Raw genomic sequence first — 18593 nt, forward strand, 5'->3', positions numbered from 1 at the left:
CAGATGCAGAGCGGCCACACGGCACACAATGCGCAATTAACGCCGGGGAGCTCGTTGCCCAAATGGAGCCCCCCCCCAAATGGCTCAGGCGGGACGGCGAAGGCGGAGACGCTCCCGAGGCGAGGCTGCAGCCCCCGAGGGGGCCCCGGCCCCGCTCTCCCACCCCCATCACCTCGTTTTATTAGATAGGCAGCGGTGGGGATGCACAGGGTGCAGCTGGAGCTCTGCCGGCTTGGAGAAAGGGGCCCAGGTCCCCAGCCCTCACCTAAAATCTGTGAGCTTGAAGGGAAAGAACCAGTGGTTCCATCACAAACTCCACTGCAGGCCACAGATACTCCTCTGTCTGGCTGAATACGGTGAGGATTTCATTCCTAAACCTTTGTATGAGCTGCACTGGATGAACAGTGGTGGCTGCAAGTCAAAAGGATGCTGTGCTCCTAAAAAGAACTGGTGCTCCTCTCCTCTCTGTAGCCCTCCAGCCCCACACCTGGAACTTGCTGGACGTCCAAGTCCAGGCAGCCTTGTCCAGCACCATCCCGTATCAACCATTTCTGCTTCAAGTGTGCCGGTTCGGCTCAGCTGCCTTCTCTGATTGAAATCCAACACCTCTCACACGCTTCACTTCTCGTAACTGAGCCAGATTTGTTGTAACCCTCCTTGGAAGCAGAAGACGTGGCCCTGCCCTGCAGGTCCGGGGGCTGCAGAGCCTCCGGCTCCTTCCTTGTAACACAGCCCCTGGAGCACCTCCTGCTTCGTATTTATGGCTGTGCCTCTCTGCTGGGACTTGCACAAGCTTTAAAAGCACACACACAGACGGGTCCGGGGGCATTTGGTGCCGGAGCTGGAGCCGTGCAGCCTGTCTGAGGGGGCAGCGAAGGACGGAGGAGCTGGGGCTTGCACCAAGAGCCCGACGCTCTGCAAAGTGGGCTGGAAATGATCCGTGCTGAAACACCACAGGAAAAGGGCGAGAAGAGCCTAATGAAAGCCAGAGCAGGAAGCACGGGGACTTGTACTGCTGTGAAAACCCAAACCAAAACACGTGCCTTTCTTTTTTAACCCCGGGCGGGCAGCCGGAGCTGGGGAGGGCTCTGGTGAGGGGCTCCAGGCAGGCATCCCCCTGGGATAAGCAGGTCTGGTGCCTTTGGTGGCACTGGGACACGCGTGCCGATGCCTTCAGGTCTTTGTATTTGCACATTTTATCGATGGGAAGCCTCGGTCCTAGCTCGGGGCACCAGATTTCCACGTTAGCTGCGTGGCTCATCCCAGAGGCTTCTCGCACCTGGGGTGTCCCGAGGCCGGCAGGCGAAGGGTGCGAGCCCCCCGCCTCTGCCCGGTGCCTGTTGGAGTGTTTTAATCGCCTTACACACAGATCTGCATGACAAAACCACCGGCTCGAGCTCATTTTGGTGATCACTTGCACCAGAAACCTTCTGAGTTTCATCAAAAGCTTGGATGATTTTAGGGGCTAGGTTTTTATTCATTACAGCATTGGCTGACAAAACCCATTACATCATCCAGTTGGAAGAGAAATTCTCTGCAGCTGCTTGTGTGGCGCGGGGGGGGGGGGGGGGGAGTTTGTTTAAAAAAAAAAATCAGACCGATTTTTGTTTCATTCTTTCAGGGCAATTTTCCTTCCAATTGCTGCAAAACTGTACGCTAAAAGGCTTCCAAAGTGGAAAGGAAAAGGGCAGCGCGCAGCAGTTTTAACCATTCTTTTTTTTTTTTTTTTTTTTTTTTCTGATTTCCTTTCCAAAGACCTAGGGGGGGAAAATAGCCCCATAGGAGCCGGGAAGCCGAGCTCGTTGCGGCCCCGCGAAGAACTGTGAGGGCAGAGGCAGTGCCTGGAGCCTGCTGATGGCACCAGAACGTGACACTGCTCAATTATTTAGCGCTGCCACGGCATCCAACCACTCCGTGCACCCTCTCGCCTGGTGCTAGAGCCCTGCCTGCTCCCTCTGCCTCATTAGTTGCTTGCCCTACTTCGTAATGTTAAATAATCTCACATCTTTTAATCCGGTTTCCTTGTGTTGGTACAAAACAAGTGGCTGGAAGTACAGATTTCTGCTTCCCGATGAAACGGGTGCCAGCCTCATACAAAGCAACATTTACAAGGTGCGCACGTAGTACCACGAAAAAAGATATTTAAGTTCTTCATCCGCTGTGACAGAGAGGGAAAAATCCGTCCCCACGTGGCTGCGTGTCACAGCTGATCGCTGCTGCTTCTGCCCAGCGTCTCCAAACAGGGGGAAACCTGCCTGCTGCCTCCAGCTGGCCAACGCCGTTGGTTTTGAGACATTTTACCTGTATCCCGGAAAAAAAATGGGTCTTAATTTTAGGAGAAGGCAGCACTCAGCTGTAAAGGAGCCAGGAGAGAGGGGCTGGGGCTCGGCATCCTTGCTGCAGGGCAGCGGCATCTCCCCGTCTGCCCACGCAGCGAGAAGCGGCCTCTGGGCAGTGAGGACAAGGCGGTTCAGGTGTCGGGGTTATGAACTAGCCACCAGTTTGCCATGCCGGTGCCACCATCTGGGGAGTTTCTTTCAGCGACGGAGATCTGGTTGGGTTTGGTTTATATTTTATCTCGGAGAGAAATTGGTATTTTTAAGAGGTCAAGAGTTCGGGAAACCGAAATGAAGAGGATGGGCTCCGTCTCTTCCTGCTCCCTGAAGACGCAGGGCTGCTTGCCAATGCATGTTAGATTTTAAGGTGAGTTACTTCGTTGCCATGGCAATATTATGCAGGTTTTGAAACGCCACAGTTTGGGTTTCTTCTAGGCCACCAAGCAGTCGGGATCCCGGGCCCCATCCCGGAGAGCTGCCCTACAGGGTGCTGCTGAACCTGTGGGAGCTCAGCTCGGATGCGCACGATGGAGCATCCCTCACCCCTGCTAAAGCACCGAGAGCACCAGGATGGACACACGGACAAGGGGAAAGCCACGGGGGCGAGGGCATTGGGGAGGGGGCAAAACGCAGCCTGAAAGCTGCTCCTCCGCTCCGTTCTCCCCCTGCCTCCCCAGCCTCCGCAATCAGGCTGTGAGACAGCGCAAGGTCGAAGAAAACCCAGCGGCTTCACTAATTAGCACTCATTAACGACGCTTATCTGGCTGCGTTGCGGTTGTGCTCCCTCCAGGTGTGCCACGCCGCCGGCACACACCCAGTGACAAAACCCACATTTGCCCCAAAGAGCTTAAAATCGACACAAACCCCATTTGGGGCCACACAGCTGTCCCATTTCCCTACTCTGTGGCTCCCAGGCCTCATGAATTTATTTTCTCACTAAGAGAACTGCCCTAAAATAAAGGCTTTAGATACTTCAGGACTCCTTTTGGTGGGGATGCTGTGTCTTGCTGTTAAGAAATGCAGAGGGAGAAGGGATTCCCTGGTACGGAGACAGTTCTGTGGTCATTGGGTGAAACGTGCTCTGTGAATGTACTGGCGATTAATATTTAATGTTAAATATTTATATATTAAACATTTAAACCAGTCTCATCACGAAGATATTAAAATATTTAAAGTTAAATCCAAAATGCTTTTTTTTTTGGAATATAGCTGTTTTAATTAAAGCAGGCACAGTGTGCCACGGACTCGCTCAACACCTCTGACACGGGTGCCGTACCATGGATGTGTCCTGGGCAGCGGTTCCACTGCGCAGCCAAAAGCTCTTCGAGTAAATCAGTTCCAATTATTATTATTATTATTTTTTGCTTGTTTGCTTGCTATTTTGTTCGTTTGTTAAATTTCGAACAAACCACGCTCGGATGAAGGCGCCGAGGCTGCGTGCGCGCCGGAGAGCCGCCGGGAATCGCGGTGGCAGAGCCATTCCGGAGGCATCAGAGGCGCTGCTGCTGCTGCTGCGGCTCGGCAGATTTACCCACGCACTGCTCTCCAGTGCCCCGACTGAGAACCGTATGCGGCGAAACGCTGCGCCCAAACACAATAGAAGTCTGGAAGAAAGCAGCGGCCTTAACAATGAGCTGCTCGGCTTTTATAGGTTTTAGCAAAGCCCATTGTGTTGTTTTAACGCTCGGTTTTGTATTTAGATTCCTAATATCTTCGACGGGCGGGGGGAAGGGTGGAGGGGGCAACCAATTTAATTCGATAATCCCCCTAAGCCTTGCTTAATGCAGTCACTCTGTTTTGTGCCTGTGAGTTTTATAGTGGTATTTTGGGTGGTTGCAGCGCTGCACTGGAAAACGTCCCGTCATTTATTTTGCAGCCATCGGAGGGAAATGGCTCGCAGTGCCGAGCAGCCCATTCATTACGTTCACATCGTCAAATCCAACAAACCCTGTGCCCCCAGATGTGGCTCTGTGGATCTCTGGGCAATGATTCACAGAGAAGGTCGCTCGGAGTCTGGGTACAAATTGCCAAAAGGAATATTAAAGCTTAAAATGAGTATTAAACCTTAAACAGGAGCCTTTCTCGCTCTGCCAAAAACCTCGTTTGGAGCTGGACGGCCCTGGTGAGGCTGAGGGGCACAAGGAAACTTCCCTGCCTGGGAAGGGTTCTCCTCCCCCAGCTCCTGCGTCCCCACGGGGATGGTGTGGATGCAGCCGGATGGGTCCCCGCAGCTCCCACGCCACGATTGTCTCGGGCTGAACGGGGTGAAACTGCTGCAAGGCGAAAGTTCCAGCTGGGGCTTTTCTCCTGTTGCTTTCTTCTCCTGACAGGGAGGGAGTGTTGGTAAGAAACACAAGACCGGACTTCCTCAAAGCATCTCACGAGCCTCCGTGCTGCCTGAATTCCTTTGCTCTTGCTCAGCTCCCAGCACTCCGACGTTTGCTCCAGCTGCGTTCAGTGATGGGTGAATAAACCTCCACCAGGAGGCCGGCACTGCCACCCATGGGATTTCTCAGTGCCCCTTTCAGGGGTGAGCTCTGTCTCATGAGGAAATGTGCCTTGGCCATTCTGGAAGCAGCTCAGCAGCAGAGACACAGAGCGCAAACACGGGGGGGAGAGTGGCCCAGTGGTACAGCTGATACGCAGCAGCACCAAAGCCGAGTGGGGAGGAGGATTTTTAGGAGAGGTCAAGGTCCAAAATTGCTGCTGGACTGCCAGAGGAACAGAAAAAAGCAGGGTGCCCACAGAGACATCCCAGCGAGCAGAGGAGACCCTCAACAGGAACGTGGCAGGACTCCTTTGGGCTTAAGGAACTGCCCAGGAATGTGGAAAACAAAAATATGTGTTGCTTTTTGTTTTGCCTACACAGTCTGTGCAATTGTCTTCTCTGCTTACTATTATTCAGCAGCAAGGTTGCGACAACATCTTGTGAAAGTAAAGACTGGTGGCTGCAGTTCTGCCTTTAAGGCTGCCATTTGCCTCTTGCATCTTCACCTCCCAAACGCTGGTTTTCCAGGTTGGTCTTCATCTAGAACATTACTCAGCTGTACGGAACTCATGGGCTTCATAAAGCCGAAAGAAAAGCTTTCTTTACTGGTGTAGAGGAAAGGGAAGGGAACAGCCAAAAGGGCATGTACTTGCAGGTGTTGAAAAACACTTAACAGAAATTAAATTAAATTAGTCTTTCTATAAAAAAAAAGCTTTAAGGGACCTCCTGTAACTGTGAGTCATCTTTAAAATGGAGATGGCAGAGAAAACGCAGATTCTAGCAAGCTGCATCTGAAGGCCTAATTATTTAAGGCCAAAATAAAAATAAAAATAAAAATAAAAAAGAACATTTCCAAAGATCAGAAGCTGGGAGGCTGTTGGAGAATGTACACATCCACTAAATGATGGAAGCCCAAGATCTAAGTGAAACGTGTAGGTCGCTGTTCTCTGCAGAGGAATTGATGGCGATTTCCATGTCAAAGCCTTTCTTTACAAGGGGTAAAACTGAGAAAATGCCCCAGACTGAAGATCTGGAGACAAGGCTTTAAGCCAAAAAAAATAAAATCAAGGGCAACAAAATTCCAGTATGGAATAGCACTTACCAGGAGCTGTAGAGAAGCACTCAAATACAGAGTTAGATCTGGCCACTTAACTCTGGTTTGCAGCCCATTGTCTGGATCAGGCTTGATATTAAGGGAATAGAAGGAGAAATGAAACTGAGCTGTGATAAATGCAAAATTATGCCAATGGGAGGGAGGGACCCTTAACTACCAAGATGTGGAAACGGGCTCTGACCTAACGCAACTCAGTGAGGAGGTCTTGGCATCGCTGCGCTGACATTTTCATAGCGCTACGCACAATGCTCAGAGGCAGTCAAAGGCAAACAGACCATCACGAATTATTAGGGAGGAAATGGAGAAGAAATAACAACAAGTGGTGTTGTGCCAGCAGACAACCCCGCGGTGCACCCGCCTCGACACTCGGTGCAGCTTCAGGCCTCCCATCTCCAAATGGCCACGACAGCACTAGAAAAGGTGGGGATAGAAAAGGTGGGGATAGGAGTGCTCTGTGAGAGCTGCCTTATAGGGTGGGGTTAAATAGGGTAGGACTTTCTTATTGGGAAGAGCCTGAAAGGGAACGTGGTCCTGAACAGCGTGGAGAAGGGGGAACAGCTGCTGCTGCTCCCGGCAGCACAGACCTGAGGAGGTGCTGAAGGAAGTTATAGGGTACAGAGCTGAAGCACCCCAAGGAAGCACGTCCTGAAGCCAGGCTCTGCTTTGGGAGCTTACCCTGGGCCCCTGCACTGGACCCCGCTGACACACAGCCAGGATGCAGGGTGCTGTGGATCCTCCCTGTTTTATTCACGTGTGGCTGGTGGTGAGTGGTTAGGAGAGCGGGTACACCCCTTGCCTTCCTGCCTCTGCACCTCTAAATTTTAATTCGGTTTGGGTTTCATCGTGGTGGTGCTATGAAGTGACTCACAGAACCCATTTCATTTTCCTCTTCATCAGGCTGGAGCATTTGTTTTATTGGTGGCTCTGAAAATTTGTTGTAAACTCAGACTCCTGTGGGCAAACTTGTACAAGACAGCTTTCTAATTCGTCACCTCATGTAGTAATTTATATTTAATTTCTATTTGTTATAAGACTATTATAAAGGTATTAATGAGCTTATTTACAATGTTTACATCTTATGGATATCAATAAACAGATAAAAAACATTTTAAAGTATTTATACTTCTTTTTTTTTTTTTTTCAATATAAAACCCTGGCACTTTTAAAAAATCTATGAAGTTTGGTGGCCGCTTCACAAAAATACCTACTAATTCTGTAAAACTGAGAAACAGAACTAAAAACACACACGCCCTGACAACGTAGCAGAGAAAGGGGACGGGGTGCAGGGAGGCATCGTTCTGTGTGTGTTATCTGCCTGGCTGAGGCCGTGACAGTGCCATTTGCATACCCAGCTACGCGGGGACAGCCGTGATGAATTCCCAGCCGTACAGGCAGCCGCCGTGTGCCCAGACTGCAAAGCTATGGAGAGCCTCCGCTCCTCGGCGCTCGCAGGAGGAGCCGAAAACGCAGGATCAGGCCCTGAAAAAAAAAAAAAGAAAAAAAGATTTGTTTAAAAAATATCCAGCGGGATTTGGATGTGCTGAGTTAGGCAGGGAACGCCGGGGTTTCTGGGGGAGAGCCCTTTGTGCAGCGCTGTCCCCCAGGAGCCATTTGCATGAGAAGGACGGCGCTGGGCAGCTGCAGCGCTGGGCACCACGGGCCCGAGCCAAAGCCGAGCTCCTGGCTTTGGAGGGTCAGAATCGGGCCCTTCGCCGTGGGCGCAGACGACTGCAAATGCAAAACCAGCGATGACGAAAGCTGCGTTGTCGCCTACAGCTCTCAGGAATTTTCCTGCTACGAGAACTTGCCGAGTTGCAGGCACTTTCAGGTGTCGTGTCGAGATCCAGCGGTGCCGTGGCGGATTTGACCGGGGTGCTGGCATTATTTCCCTGCCCTATTTACAGAGCTCAGAGCTACGCGAGCAGCTGTCGCCCCTTTTCACACGCGTTTCACCCATATCCGAAATCTTACATCCATTGGTATGTAAAATAGAGACGGGAACGTTTACACGACACTCAGAGAGGGTTCATTTCTTGGGAAACTGCAAATCGAAGTCCCCCCAAGCGCAGCAGGGATGCACGCAGGGAGCAGCCAACGCCAGCTAATGGCTGCCGCCAGGACGCCAAGCTTTGCATCGCGCGCAGGCTGCCAGAGCCCTCCAGCCAAGCGGCCTTTGGGATCTGGCGAAGGGGTTTCAGGTTTTCAGGTGGAAGAAGCATCACGTTGACACCATGAGGAACGAGCAGCCCACTGAGGAATTCTGCTTTAAAGCAGAATTTGGAAACAAAGGCGATGTCGTCCTGGCGGCTCCTCCAAAGCCTTGCGTCTGCGGTGGCGTTGGAGGCGCCTCTTGGTGCCGAGCACCATCTAGAGGGCTCGCTGGGGGGATGCAGCAGTGAAATCAAACTGGAATATTTAAAAATAGACAAAAAAAATAATCCTAGAGCAGACCTTATGTAATATCCAACAGGTATTTAGGTATTATTTAACAGCTGTAGTCAGGAAAATCCTGTACGAAGGTGTGGAAATTTGGAGATTTCTCCAGCAAGGCAGGGTGGTGGCTGGCACAAGCACCTCTGCGCTCAAGCAAATGTGCCTATTTTGTTCATCATTCTGCACCTGTATTTCCTTAGAATAAACAAGCCATGATGCAAAATTTTAATTTTGAGGTTATTGCATTTGGAGATCGTCTTAAAGTCTTGACTTTTCAATGCCTGTATTTCCTTACCACTGCAGTTCAAAGCACCGATTCTTAAATTGCTCCTAACCAGCACTTATTTTCCTATCAGTTACAGAAAACCTCGGATTTCATTGCTGGAACAATTGGTGTCCTTGTGTCCCACCTGGCCGCACATGAAAGGCCCAAGATGAGCAGAATGCATACAAAAAAGTTGGATTAAAAAATACTAAAAAAAAAAAAAAAAAAAAAAAAAGCCCCAAATGCTTAACTTCCTGCAGTCCTTAAATCTGAAAGGGTTCAGACACACACATCCCCACCCACATTTCCTGAAGAGGAAAGGTACAGTCTGGGTGCAATCCAGCACTCCTGCATGGCTCTAATCTCAGCTGATCTGATCTGCAGCCACGCTGCATTTCTGTCCGGTTTGGGCAAAAAAAAAGGTATGTTTTTACACCATGCTGAAGCTACAAAGCAGCGGGCTGGCTTTGACTCATCAGGCAAGTCTAACGATAAACAAAAGAGAGACTCACTCACTTGGTGCTACGAGCCGACCAAGGGGAAGATAATTTAATGTAGTGGTTAAATTAAAGAGAGCTAAACTCTGTTTACTTGCATTTACTCACAACTACAGCATTAAGACGAGAGGCAACAGGGCCAAGCTGGAGCATGGGAAATTCAGATAAGGAAACGATTTTGCAGCGTGAGGACGGCCAAAGACTGGGACTGGAACTGGCTGGGTTGCCCGGGCAGGTTGTGCAATCCTCCCTCCTTGGGCAAGGCCTTGAGCAGCCCGATAGCATCAGACCTGTTCTGCGCAGGAGGGCGAGTGGATGACCTTCGAGGTCTCCTCCATCCTAAATTATTCCGTAATTCCATGAAACAACCCAGCCTAAAACCCAGCTCTAAACTCATGTAATGGAGAGTGTTGGAAAATAAAGGGAGATGTCTCGTTTCTGGTAAAGAAGGGTACATTAATCAAAAGGCATAAACTGCTTGAATCTATGCCCTTTACGTGGAGTAACACGCATATAGAGAGATGCTGTGCTGGGGAACCAGGGTCCTCACTAGTGCCATGAAATATCAGTAAGAAGGCAGAAAGGCAGAGCTACGTGAGGCTGTGGAAGTATGCAATAGGCATCCACATGCCTGAAATGGAAATCTCCCAAACCAACCTCACTCATTGCCCACACCTTGAACCTCAGCACAATCTCTTTCGCAGTGATATTCTCCTTGATACTTTCCCAGTACACCTCCAGCACTTGTTGTCCATCCTTCAGGCTTCCTACAGATATCAGTTTGTGATAATCTACACCCTGGCTTGCCAGGAGACATGGGGGAGAGGGAGCGAGCCCTGCAACATTTGACAAGTTTGGCCATGGCAGCGCGGGATTGCTTTTATTCTGTGGGACAGTGTCTGAACGGAGGGTTTATCTAAAGGTTTCCACTCTCAAAATCCTTCAAAGGCTTTCCTTTTTATTTATTTATTTATTTATTTATTTATTTTGCAGGAAAATAAAAAAAATAAAAAGAGGAAATTGTTACAATCCTGCTTCTTCCTTAAAGCAGCTCTGGATTTGGATACCTCCGTGGTTCACCTGCAAGAGCATCGTGTCGGCGTGCTCCTCCCCAGCGCTCAGCGCTGCTGTTGGCATTCACGTACCAGCGTTCTGCTCCGGAGAAACATGAGTAAGCACTAGCATAAAGCCTGGCTTTCACGAGGAGATTTACTATCGCTCCCCAGCATGCTGCTTCTTGGACGCAGCGGCTCCAGAAAGAGATGAGTCACGGAGCTGCAAGGCCTGCGGAGTGCTGTGGAGCTCCCAGGGAACGAAGGCTACGCTCGGAGGTGGGCACCGCTCACCAGAAAGACGACTCCTGGAGGGAGGAACCCAGGAGAAGTGGGAAGAGTTATCTGTCGCAGTGCTCACAGCAACCCTAGGGAACATGAAAGCAACTGGGAGAGTGTTAACACCACCAAGCTGTGGTGCCACAGGACCAGCACGAAGGCCGGGGGTCACTGCAGAGCCGTAAAACCCAGCCGGAGTCGCTGGGAAGGAGCCTGGCCAAAGGAGGAGTTGCACAACGGCTGCTGCGGGCATGACTAACGCGCTGTTGGGACTTGACCTGAATGCAGGCTGCTGCTCTGTGTGCCCGTACCCGGCTCCAAACACCTGCCTCATAGCTGTGGGATGACTAACAGCCTTTCCTGTTGCTGCACGAAGCGCAGTGCTTGCATCACGGAGCACCTCCGAGCCTACGAGCACCTCGGCCAACAGCAAGACTCCTGGTCTGAAGTGTGGGAAGCACACAAGGGGCAAACAAGCTTACTTGGGGAACATTTTCTATCATAGGCTTCTGATTTGAGAGCCTGTTGTATTTATTGTAGAAATTCCCAATGGCTCTAGACGGCCCTAAAAGAATAATCGGGCCCGTTGCGGTGGTACAGCTTTGCTTGCTGCTGCCTCCAAGCTTAAATAACAGCAAATTGTGAGGAGAGGCTCAGTAAGACACCAACCAAAAGGTGCCAAAGAAATGCACCATGTTGAAAAAGAAATACCTTGGGTAAGTGTTACCACTGGAACACAGCAGGACGGGGTGCTATGGAGTATTCGTGGTGCTGCGTTTTCTCTTGATGTAGAACGACATTTAGCTCAGAAAGACTGCAATGTACTTTCAGGGCACATTACACCATGTTATCTGTGTTTTTCCTTTGCATTCCTGGCACGCATAACAAGATGAGCTTGCAATTATCAGATAGGAGGGAGAAACATTACCTCTACAGATACGGAATATCAGAGGGTTCTTTTCCTCTCTGGCAATGTTTCCAGAACTGCTGCTTTACACTGTAACTCACTGCAGGGCACACTTCAAAGCCTCTGGTGTAGTGCTGGAAGAGTTGTTCCTACCCAAAAGCCCCCAAAACTGCAGTTTGCAGCTCAGTGAGGTGGCACCTCACATCTCTTTAAGTGACAATAATGAATTTGCCTTGAAAAAGATTCCAAGAGCTACAATGATAAGCAGGGTGGGTTTTTTTTTTTTTTTTTTTACCTTTCTTCTTTACCTTTTCTTTCTTTTCTTTCTTTTTCTGGCTATTTAAACTCTATTTAGCAACGTGAGAACTTCAGAGGACGAAGAAAACAAGGTCTATGCATCACCCAGTTAATCTGAGCTCCTGCTGCAATTTCCAGACCTGTATTAAGGTGCTGGCGAATTATGCAGAGCAGCTGAATGTCAAACACCTGACTCGTTCTCGAGAGGGCTCCTGGCACTTGGTCTGGTGCCTTGAAACATCCTGAGCAGGCTGCCAGCAGGAAGGGCTGCATCCTCGAGGTAATAGCAGGAAGAACTCTGAAACAGCACTTCACAGAAAGCCTAGTCATGCATATAGGCTATAAATGTATGCAAAAATGAATTTATTCTTAATGTTTCAACCGCATTGATTTGCTGTGATTCAGCTGTTGGTATTCGAAGCACGAAGATGAGTTGTCTTTTTTATTTATTTTTCAGTTATGACAATGCTTGTTACACTGCCAAGGCTCAGGAAACTCTAACGTTGAATGCCAGGTCTTTATGGCAGCAAAACCCAATTTGACATTAAGGAATGTTGTCCATTCACTCAGTGTTTTAGCAACTTATCTCTGAAGTGGGATAGATTTCTGAAGTTTTTTGACAGGACACTTCCTATGGAAAAGTGACTTGTTTCCCTTAGGAATATCTACAGGGGTCAATATTGTGCCTTTTTTTCTTTGGCAAGAGCACATGCCTCACCGTCACGTCTTTATTTCCTGGACAGTGGGAGGAAATGATTGTGATTAGGCTCCTAAAGCCGCCCCACGTCCTGTAACCTTGGCAGGGCTGCGTCCTCTGGGCGTTCATCCCTGTCTTTACGTGCTGAGGCGGTGACACTCTGATAACAGCGGGTGCCATGTACCAATGGCTAAAAGTTTCTATTTACGTTCCCGTTAAGCACAGAAAGGCAATTCCTGGGTATCCACAATGCATTAATTTGTTTCAAGCACCTTTATGTTTGTTGGGGGAGCTCCCGTTTGGTTCGTGCCAGCTGCACAGGAGAGCTTGTGGGCCCTGTCCCCCAACGTTTTGCCTCATGTATGGTGGATGAAATGGAGAATAAGAGAGAAAACGACTTCACAAGCCTAACTCAGGACAGTTATTTTCTTTATTTTCTTTCCTGGAGAAAAGGAGGCTCAGGGGTGACCTTATTGCTCTCTCCAGGTACCTCAAGGGAGGCTGTAGCGAGGTGGGGGTTGGTCTGTTGTCCCATGTGCCTGGTGACAGGACAAGGGGGAATGGGCTAAAGTTGCGCCAGGGCAGTTTTAGGGTGGATGTTAGGAAGAACTTCTTTACCGAAAAGGTTGTTAGACACTGGAACGGGCTGCCCAGGGAAGTGGTGGAGTCACCATCCCTGGAGGTCTTTAAAAGACGTTTAGATGTAGAGCTTAGGGATATGGTTTAGTGGGGATTGTTAGTGTTAGGTAGAGGTTGGACTCGATGATCTTCAGGTCTCTTCCAACCTAGAAACTCTGTGATTCTGTGATTTATTTTCTTTATTTTAAAATCTATATTTATTATTTTATTTTATTTTATTTTCGCCTCGCACCAACAGCCGAGCTCGCAACCCGGCTACCCGCGACCTTTCCGTTCCGGGACATCCCGGAGACCCTCGAGCCGTGCCGGGACCGTGAGGGGAGGAGGAGGAGGAGGAGGAAACCGGGAGAGCAACCGGGGGAGGAAGCGGGGGAGGAACCGCGGCCATGCCCGGTCCTCCCCTGCCCGCTTCTTCCGCCTGGGCGCTCCCCGGCTGCGGGAGGCTCCCGGCAGCGCCCCCGTGCGGCGGGCGGGGCGCCCTGCGGGCCGCTGCGCGCTGCGGGCCGGGGATCGCGGCGGGGCCGGCGGCGCTGCCATGAAGCCGGCGGGGAGCCGCGGCGGGGCGAGCGGCTCGGCCGCGCACCGGGGCTCGGCCGTAGGGGCTCGGCCGCTGTAGGAGGAGCGGCGACACCTCGGGGAGACACCCGCCGCTGCCCCTTCTCTCCCCCCACCCCCGGGCCTCCTCCTCCTCCGTCGGAGGATGGCGGCAGCGGCCGCCCCGACGCAGCTGGAAGCCGGTGGGTAGCGCTGGAGGCTTGGGGGGTGATTGGGGGGGCTCGGTGGCTGCACGGTTGCTTTGTAACCGCGTCCCTTTCTCCCTCCTTGTTCCTCCTTCTCTCAGAGCTCTACTACCTGATCGCCAGGTTCCTGCAGTCCGGGCCCTGCAAGAAATCCGCCCAGGTGAGCGCGGCCGGGCCGGGCGGGGACGGGACGGGACGGGACGGGACGGGGCAGGAGGGCAGCGGGAGGGCCGTGGGGAGGTGGGGAGGGAGGTAGGGGGGGAGAGCCGGGGTGCTGCGGGTGTCCGGCCTCACGCCCTTTGTGTGCCGCTGCCCTGTCCCCGCAGGTGCTGGTGGAGGAGCTGGAGGAGCACCAGGTAAGGGGCAGCCGGGGGCTGAGCTGTCCCGGCACGGCACAGCCCCGGTGCCCAGGATGGGATGGGATGGGATGGGATGGGGTGTGGGGGGCGAAGCACGGCCGGGAGAGCCGGGCTGAGCCTTTTTGGGGAGCTGCCCCGAGCCGTATGGGGGGGCTCGGAGCTGCCCCTCCCCCCCCCAACATCCCCAGGGAGGGGTCTGACCGCCGCCCCCGTCCCTCCCCGCAGCTGATCCCCCGGCGCCTGGACTGGCAGGGCAAGGAGCACCGGCGGAGCTTCGAGGACCTGGTGAGCCCACACCCCATAAACCCCCCCCCATACCCCCAAAAAAACCCAAAACCCTCCGGTACCGGCTCCGTGCCCCCCCCCCCCCCCCCATGTCCTCAGCCCGGGACCCCCCCACGCTGCTCTGCGCCCCACGGGGCCGTGGCTCGGATCGGGGCCAGGACGGGTGTGTGAGGGTGTAATGGGGGGGTAACGGGGGGGTAATGGGGGCACCGGGGGGGTAATGGGGGTGCCCATTGTGGGGCCGGGCGGGGTTATCTGAGGGCACGTACCGGAGCCCTGCCCGGCGAATGGCGCCGCGCCTTACAAGCCGGAGCGGGGCGGGCGGCGATGTAACGAGGCGGCTGATTGGCTGCGGGGCGGCGGAGGAACTGGTTGAGGGAGGGGTGGGGGGGGGTGGAGGTGAGGCCGGGCCGGCGGCGGCGGGGCCGAGCCTGAGGGGGGCCGGGGGAGCCCCTTGGGGGGGGGGGGGGGCGCCGCTTTCAGCCGGGCCCTGAGGGCACTGAGGGACCCGGCACGGCCACAGCCGCCGGTACCAAGCCCGTGGTCGCGGCCTGTGCCGGGCCCTGTGTGGAAAACGTGAGGAAAAAGCCCGGCGGAGCCGTGCCCGGCAGCGGGAGGTGGGAGGTCAGCCTTCGGGCTCGGCTTGGCCTCAGCGGTTGTGGTGCCGCCTGGGTTTGCTCCTCTCGGCCCCTGGGGTGTGGTAGGGAAGCCCTCAGAGCTCCCCTGGTGTGGTGGGGGTCAGTGCTGCGGCCACGCACATCTCGGTAAAATGTCCCAGATGGGAAACGGAGGCGTGAGGGGAGGCTTGGAATTGATGGGGAGCTGCTTCGTGGTGTGCAGCGCTATCAGAGCTTGGTTTTTCTTCTGTCTGAAGCTAATCGACAGCGATCCTTTCTGATGGCCTCTCTTCTAGTTTGGTTTAGCTGTTAACAAGACTTACAGCGAGGAATGGGACCGTTACAGGAATCCTTGCTGGCAGATGCTAGGTGGGGTGAGCTGAGCTGAGCTTCCTTATGGATCCTCAGACCGAACCTTTCACTGACAAGGATGTTGAAGGAAAGGCTTGTCCTCCCTTTCCTTTGGGTTTGATGTGTTTGGTTTTTGGCCCTTTGAATGCATTTGATGGTATATGAATGAACCTAAGCTGCTTGGCTTCAGTGCTAGCCAGGTGGATGGATGTAATGTGTAGGACAAGGCCTGGGCTGTGGAGAATGAATAACTCTGAGCTTCGTTTTAATGATCTCGCTCACCTCGTGAACAAAAAAATGTAATTACTGACGCTAGCGTTTGGGGATGAAGCTTTTTTTTCTACCCATTTCTCCTGTTTGACTGCTTAGAAGCAGGCAAACAAATTCAGTTCCAGTCTTTGCCGAGTGTTGCAACTGCGCTGGGCAGGCGGGCCCGAGATAATTGCATGGGAGTTTACAAACCCAGAGAAGTCAGATTTCTCGTTTGTTTGCCTTATATCCTGCTCCTGCGAATCTGACAGAGAATTTATTATTCTAATTGCTGATGTTTCAACTTTGTTTTCCGTTCTCAGTTCGGCTGTTGAGGCTGGCGTTGGTATTTCTGGGGGAATATGCTGGTAGTCCTGTTGTTGAGGATGTTGGTGCTGCTCTCAGGGCTTTTGGAAATGATAAAGATGTAACAACCAAATCGCCTACCAGGCGGCTTTTGTCTAGGAAATGTTTACTCCCCCATCCCTCAAGCTTTTAGTAAAGAACTGAAATCTCCCTGTTGAGATTTTTTTTTCTTTTTTATTTGAACTTGCTCTCTTACTTTAAATGTCAGGTACTGCAAGCCAGAAAAACACTAAGATACATTAATAAGAGTTGTGTCCAGTGAGCAAAAGCCTGCAGAGAACCTGAGCTGGTTGTGTGTTTGGGTTCCCTTTGTCTTTCTGTTTATTTCCACCTCGGAGTGCTTTTATGTGCAACATGTGGCTGCCTGTCGAGGTAAGCGCCCAGGTGTACTCCAAAGGTCTGCGTGCTCCAAGCACTTTTCACTTTGTTGCTGGCTGCTGGTGGTCGTGGGACACGAAACGAGCTCGTAAAGGGGAGGGTCCTCGCCCTCATTAGGAAGGTCTTAGGTATGTCAGACTTGCACGCAATTAGTACTTCCATTTTAAATTAACCACAGCAGTTTAATGTGTAGCCAGCTGCTGGGCAGACAAGTCGAGCTGAGCTGCCTTAGATTATCACAACAGTCTCCCCTGGACTGCTGGTCGAAATTATCTTTGTTTATTCCCGATAAAAACGACTGACCCTCGTCTGGCTTTCAAGAACTTCTCGCAGGACCGTCTGTTCTGTCCAAGCCCGTTTTGTTCTCCGTGCTGAAGATAGGCCTGGTTTCAGGGCACGCAGAAAATCAGCTGTTGTTGGACAGCGTATCTGAGCGGGGAATTTGCATCCGTGAGAGGCTGGCGTGGAACAGCTTATGGGATTTGGCTTCGAGGTTCTGCCTCGTCCGTCTGCATTGATTTAAAGCGAGCTGTGAGGCCGAGGTGCTGTTATTTATAGATATTGCCAATCCCAGCATTAGCAGCAGAGAGATGTTACAGTTTTGTCACCTCAGGAAAATGTCATCTGGTGGTGTGGTGGCTCCCAGCCACCCTCTCCAGGGAAGCTGAGTGGCTAATGGCTTTTTAAATTTGCGTGTATTTGCATATTGTTGACATCTTGTGCAAGCCCGGTGTCGGAGCTTCCTTTTGCTGAGATTCCATATTTGAGGTCTTGAGTAATTTCCTGCTCACTCAGCTGCCTCGGTCCTCTTGGTCTCCTCTGCTGCTTTTGGGTACGTTTGTCAATTGGTTCCGAACTGATTGGTGTTTTGGCAAACGGGAGAAGTGTCAGATGGTTGTATGAAGGGTAGAGATCTGCTGTGGAATTGCCTGCCCACTGAGGCCCTGGTGTGCAGGAGCTTGTGCAGGTCCGCGTTGCTCTCAGTGTTACTTCCATCAGGTTTTACATCCAAACAGCTTCTGCATCGGGTGCAGTTCCATCAGATGGAATTCCAGCTTGGCAGCAATGTTTCGTGGGGCTTCCTGGTGCCAGCCCCTGGGAACACGGGCATCTTCCTACCAGTAGTAATGGCAAAGAGTTGTCGTTTTGTTTGTTTGTTTCCTGTTTATTGAAATGTTCCCGGGAGGAGAAACTGTCAAGGCTAATACCAGGGGATTTGGTTTGTTGATCCCTGCAACAAACAAGCCTCCTGCCTGTCTCAGCTGGCCAGTGCAGACCCTTTTCTTAGCAGCCTTTGAGATGACGTTGTAGTGGTGCCAACAGCAGGAGCGCAGACAGATTTAGGGCCATGACTTGCCCCCAACCCTGCCGTGACTTTAACCTCACCGTGCCTTATTTGCTGCTGCTTGGCACTGCAGCATCCTATTTGCATTCTGCTTCCACAAGGGCATATCCACTTTACCCGATTCTTGAAAGCCTTTAGATCTGTAAGATCTACGTCCTGTGCAGTTGCTCCCATGGTGCTGTGGCGTTCCTGTGCTCTGACATTTTAACCCATCTCTCCCAAAATAAGGCAACAAAACGTGGTTTTCTTTACAATTTATCCCAGTCTTCGGAACTGGCTCTCACTTAGCCTGCTCAGCTCTTCCAAGTTATTTTAAAAGCTCTTTATTTAACACGTTTTTTGACTTGTATTACTTGTTTGTTTCCCTCTTTTTTTTTCTCATTTTCTATTTTTTTTCTAAACCAGTTTTTAATATTCTGGAGATACTTGCTAATACATACGGGGAGGTGATAATGTCCTTACCGGTATTATATTTTGCCTCATGGGGTTTGGGCTACAAGGTGTGGCTGTAACTGATGTTAAGCTTTGCTTTTTTCTGTCCTTTTAACAAGAGTCTGATCTGGGAAACTTCATTTTTCTCGCTCATACGTTTGCAGCTTTGTGTTTTGGAAAGATTCTTAAGACCTGCTTAGGGCTACCTCATGCAGAGGTGAAGGGGGAATATTTGTTTCAAGTTCTTTTGGGAACCTGCAAACAGAATTGCTGGTTTGGCTCGGGGCTGCAGTTGAAGCATTTTATTTGGAAGTTACTATGGAAAAAAAATCTCCGGGAGAACGGACTTCTCGTGCTGCCTGCCTGTGTAGCTGCTTGGTAGCAACAGCGGTGGGAACCTACAGGTCAGGGGCTGCCTCCTGGGGCTTCTCTGCCCCGTGCAAACACGTGAGTGATGGGGAGAAGAG

At 51.5% G+C, this 18593-nt stretch overlaps 1 protein-coding gene across 1 annotated transcript in view; it reads left to right on the forward strand.

Moving 5' to 3' along the window:
• The first annotated feature begins 13611 nt into the window (after positions 1-13611).
• Positions 13612-18593, forward strand: part of BRWD3 (bromodomain and WD repeat domain containing 3) — a 48510-nt gene continuing 43528 nt past the window's right edge. The window contains exons 1-4 of the mRNA XM_032196156.1: positions 13612-13741; positions 13846-13904; positions 14071-14100; positions 14329-14388. Coding sequence (XP_032052047.1) covers positions 13705-13741; positions 13846-13904; positions 14071-14100; positions 14329-14388 — 186 coding nt within the window. The 5' untranslated portion in view covers positions 13612-13704. The remainder of the gene's footprint in view (positions 13742-13845; positions 13905-14070; positions 14101-14328; positions 14389-18593) is intronic.

This window comes from Aythya fuligula, chromosome 13, assembly GCF_009819795.1.
Source record: "Aythya fuligula isolate bAytFul2 chromosome 13, bAytFul2.pri, whole genome shotgun sequence".
Classification (NCBI taxonomy): Eukaryota; Metazoa; Chordata; class Aves; order Anseriformes; family Anatidae; genus Aythya; species Aythya fuligula.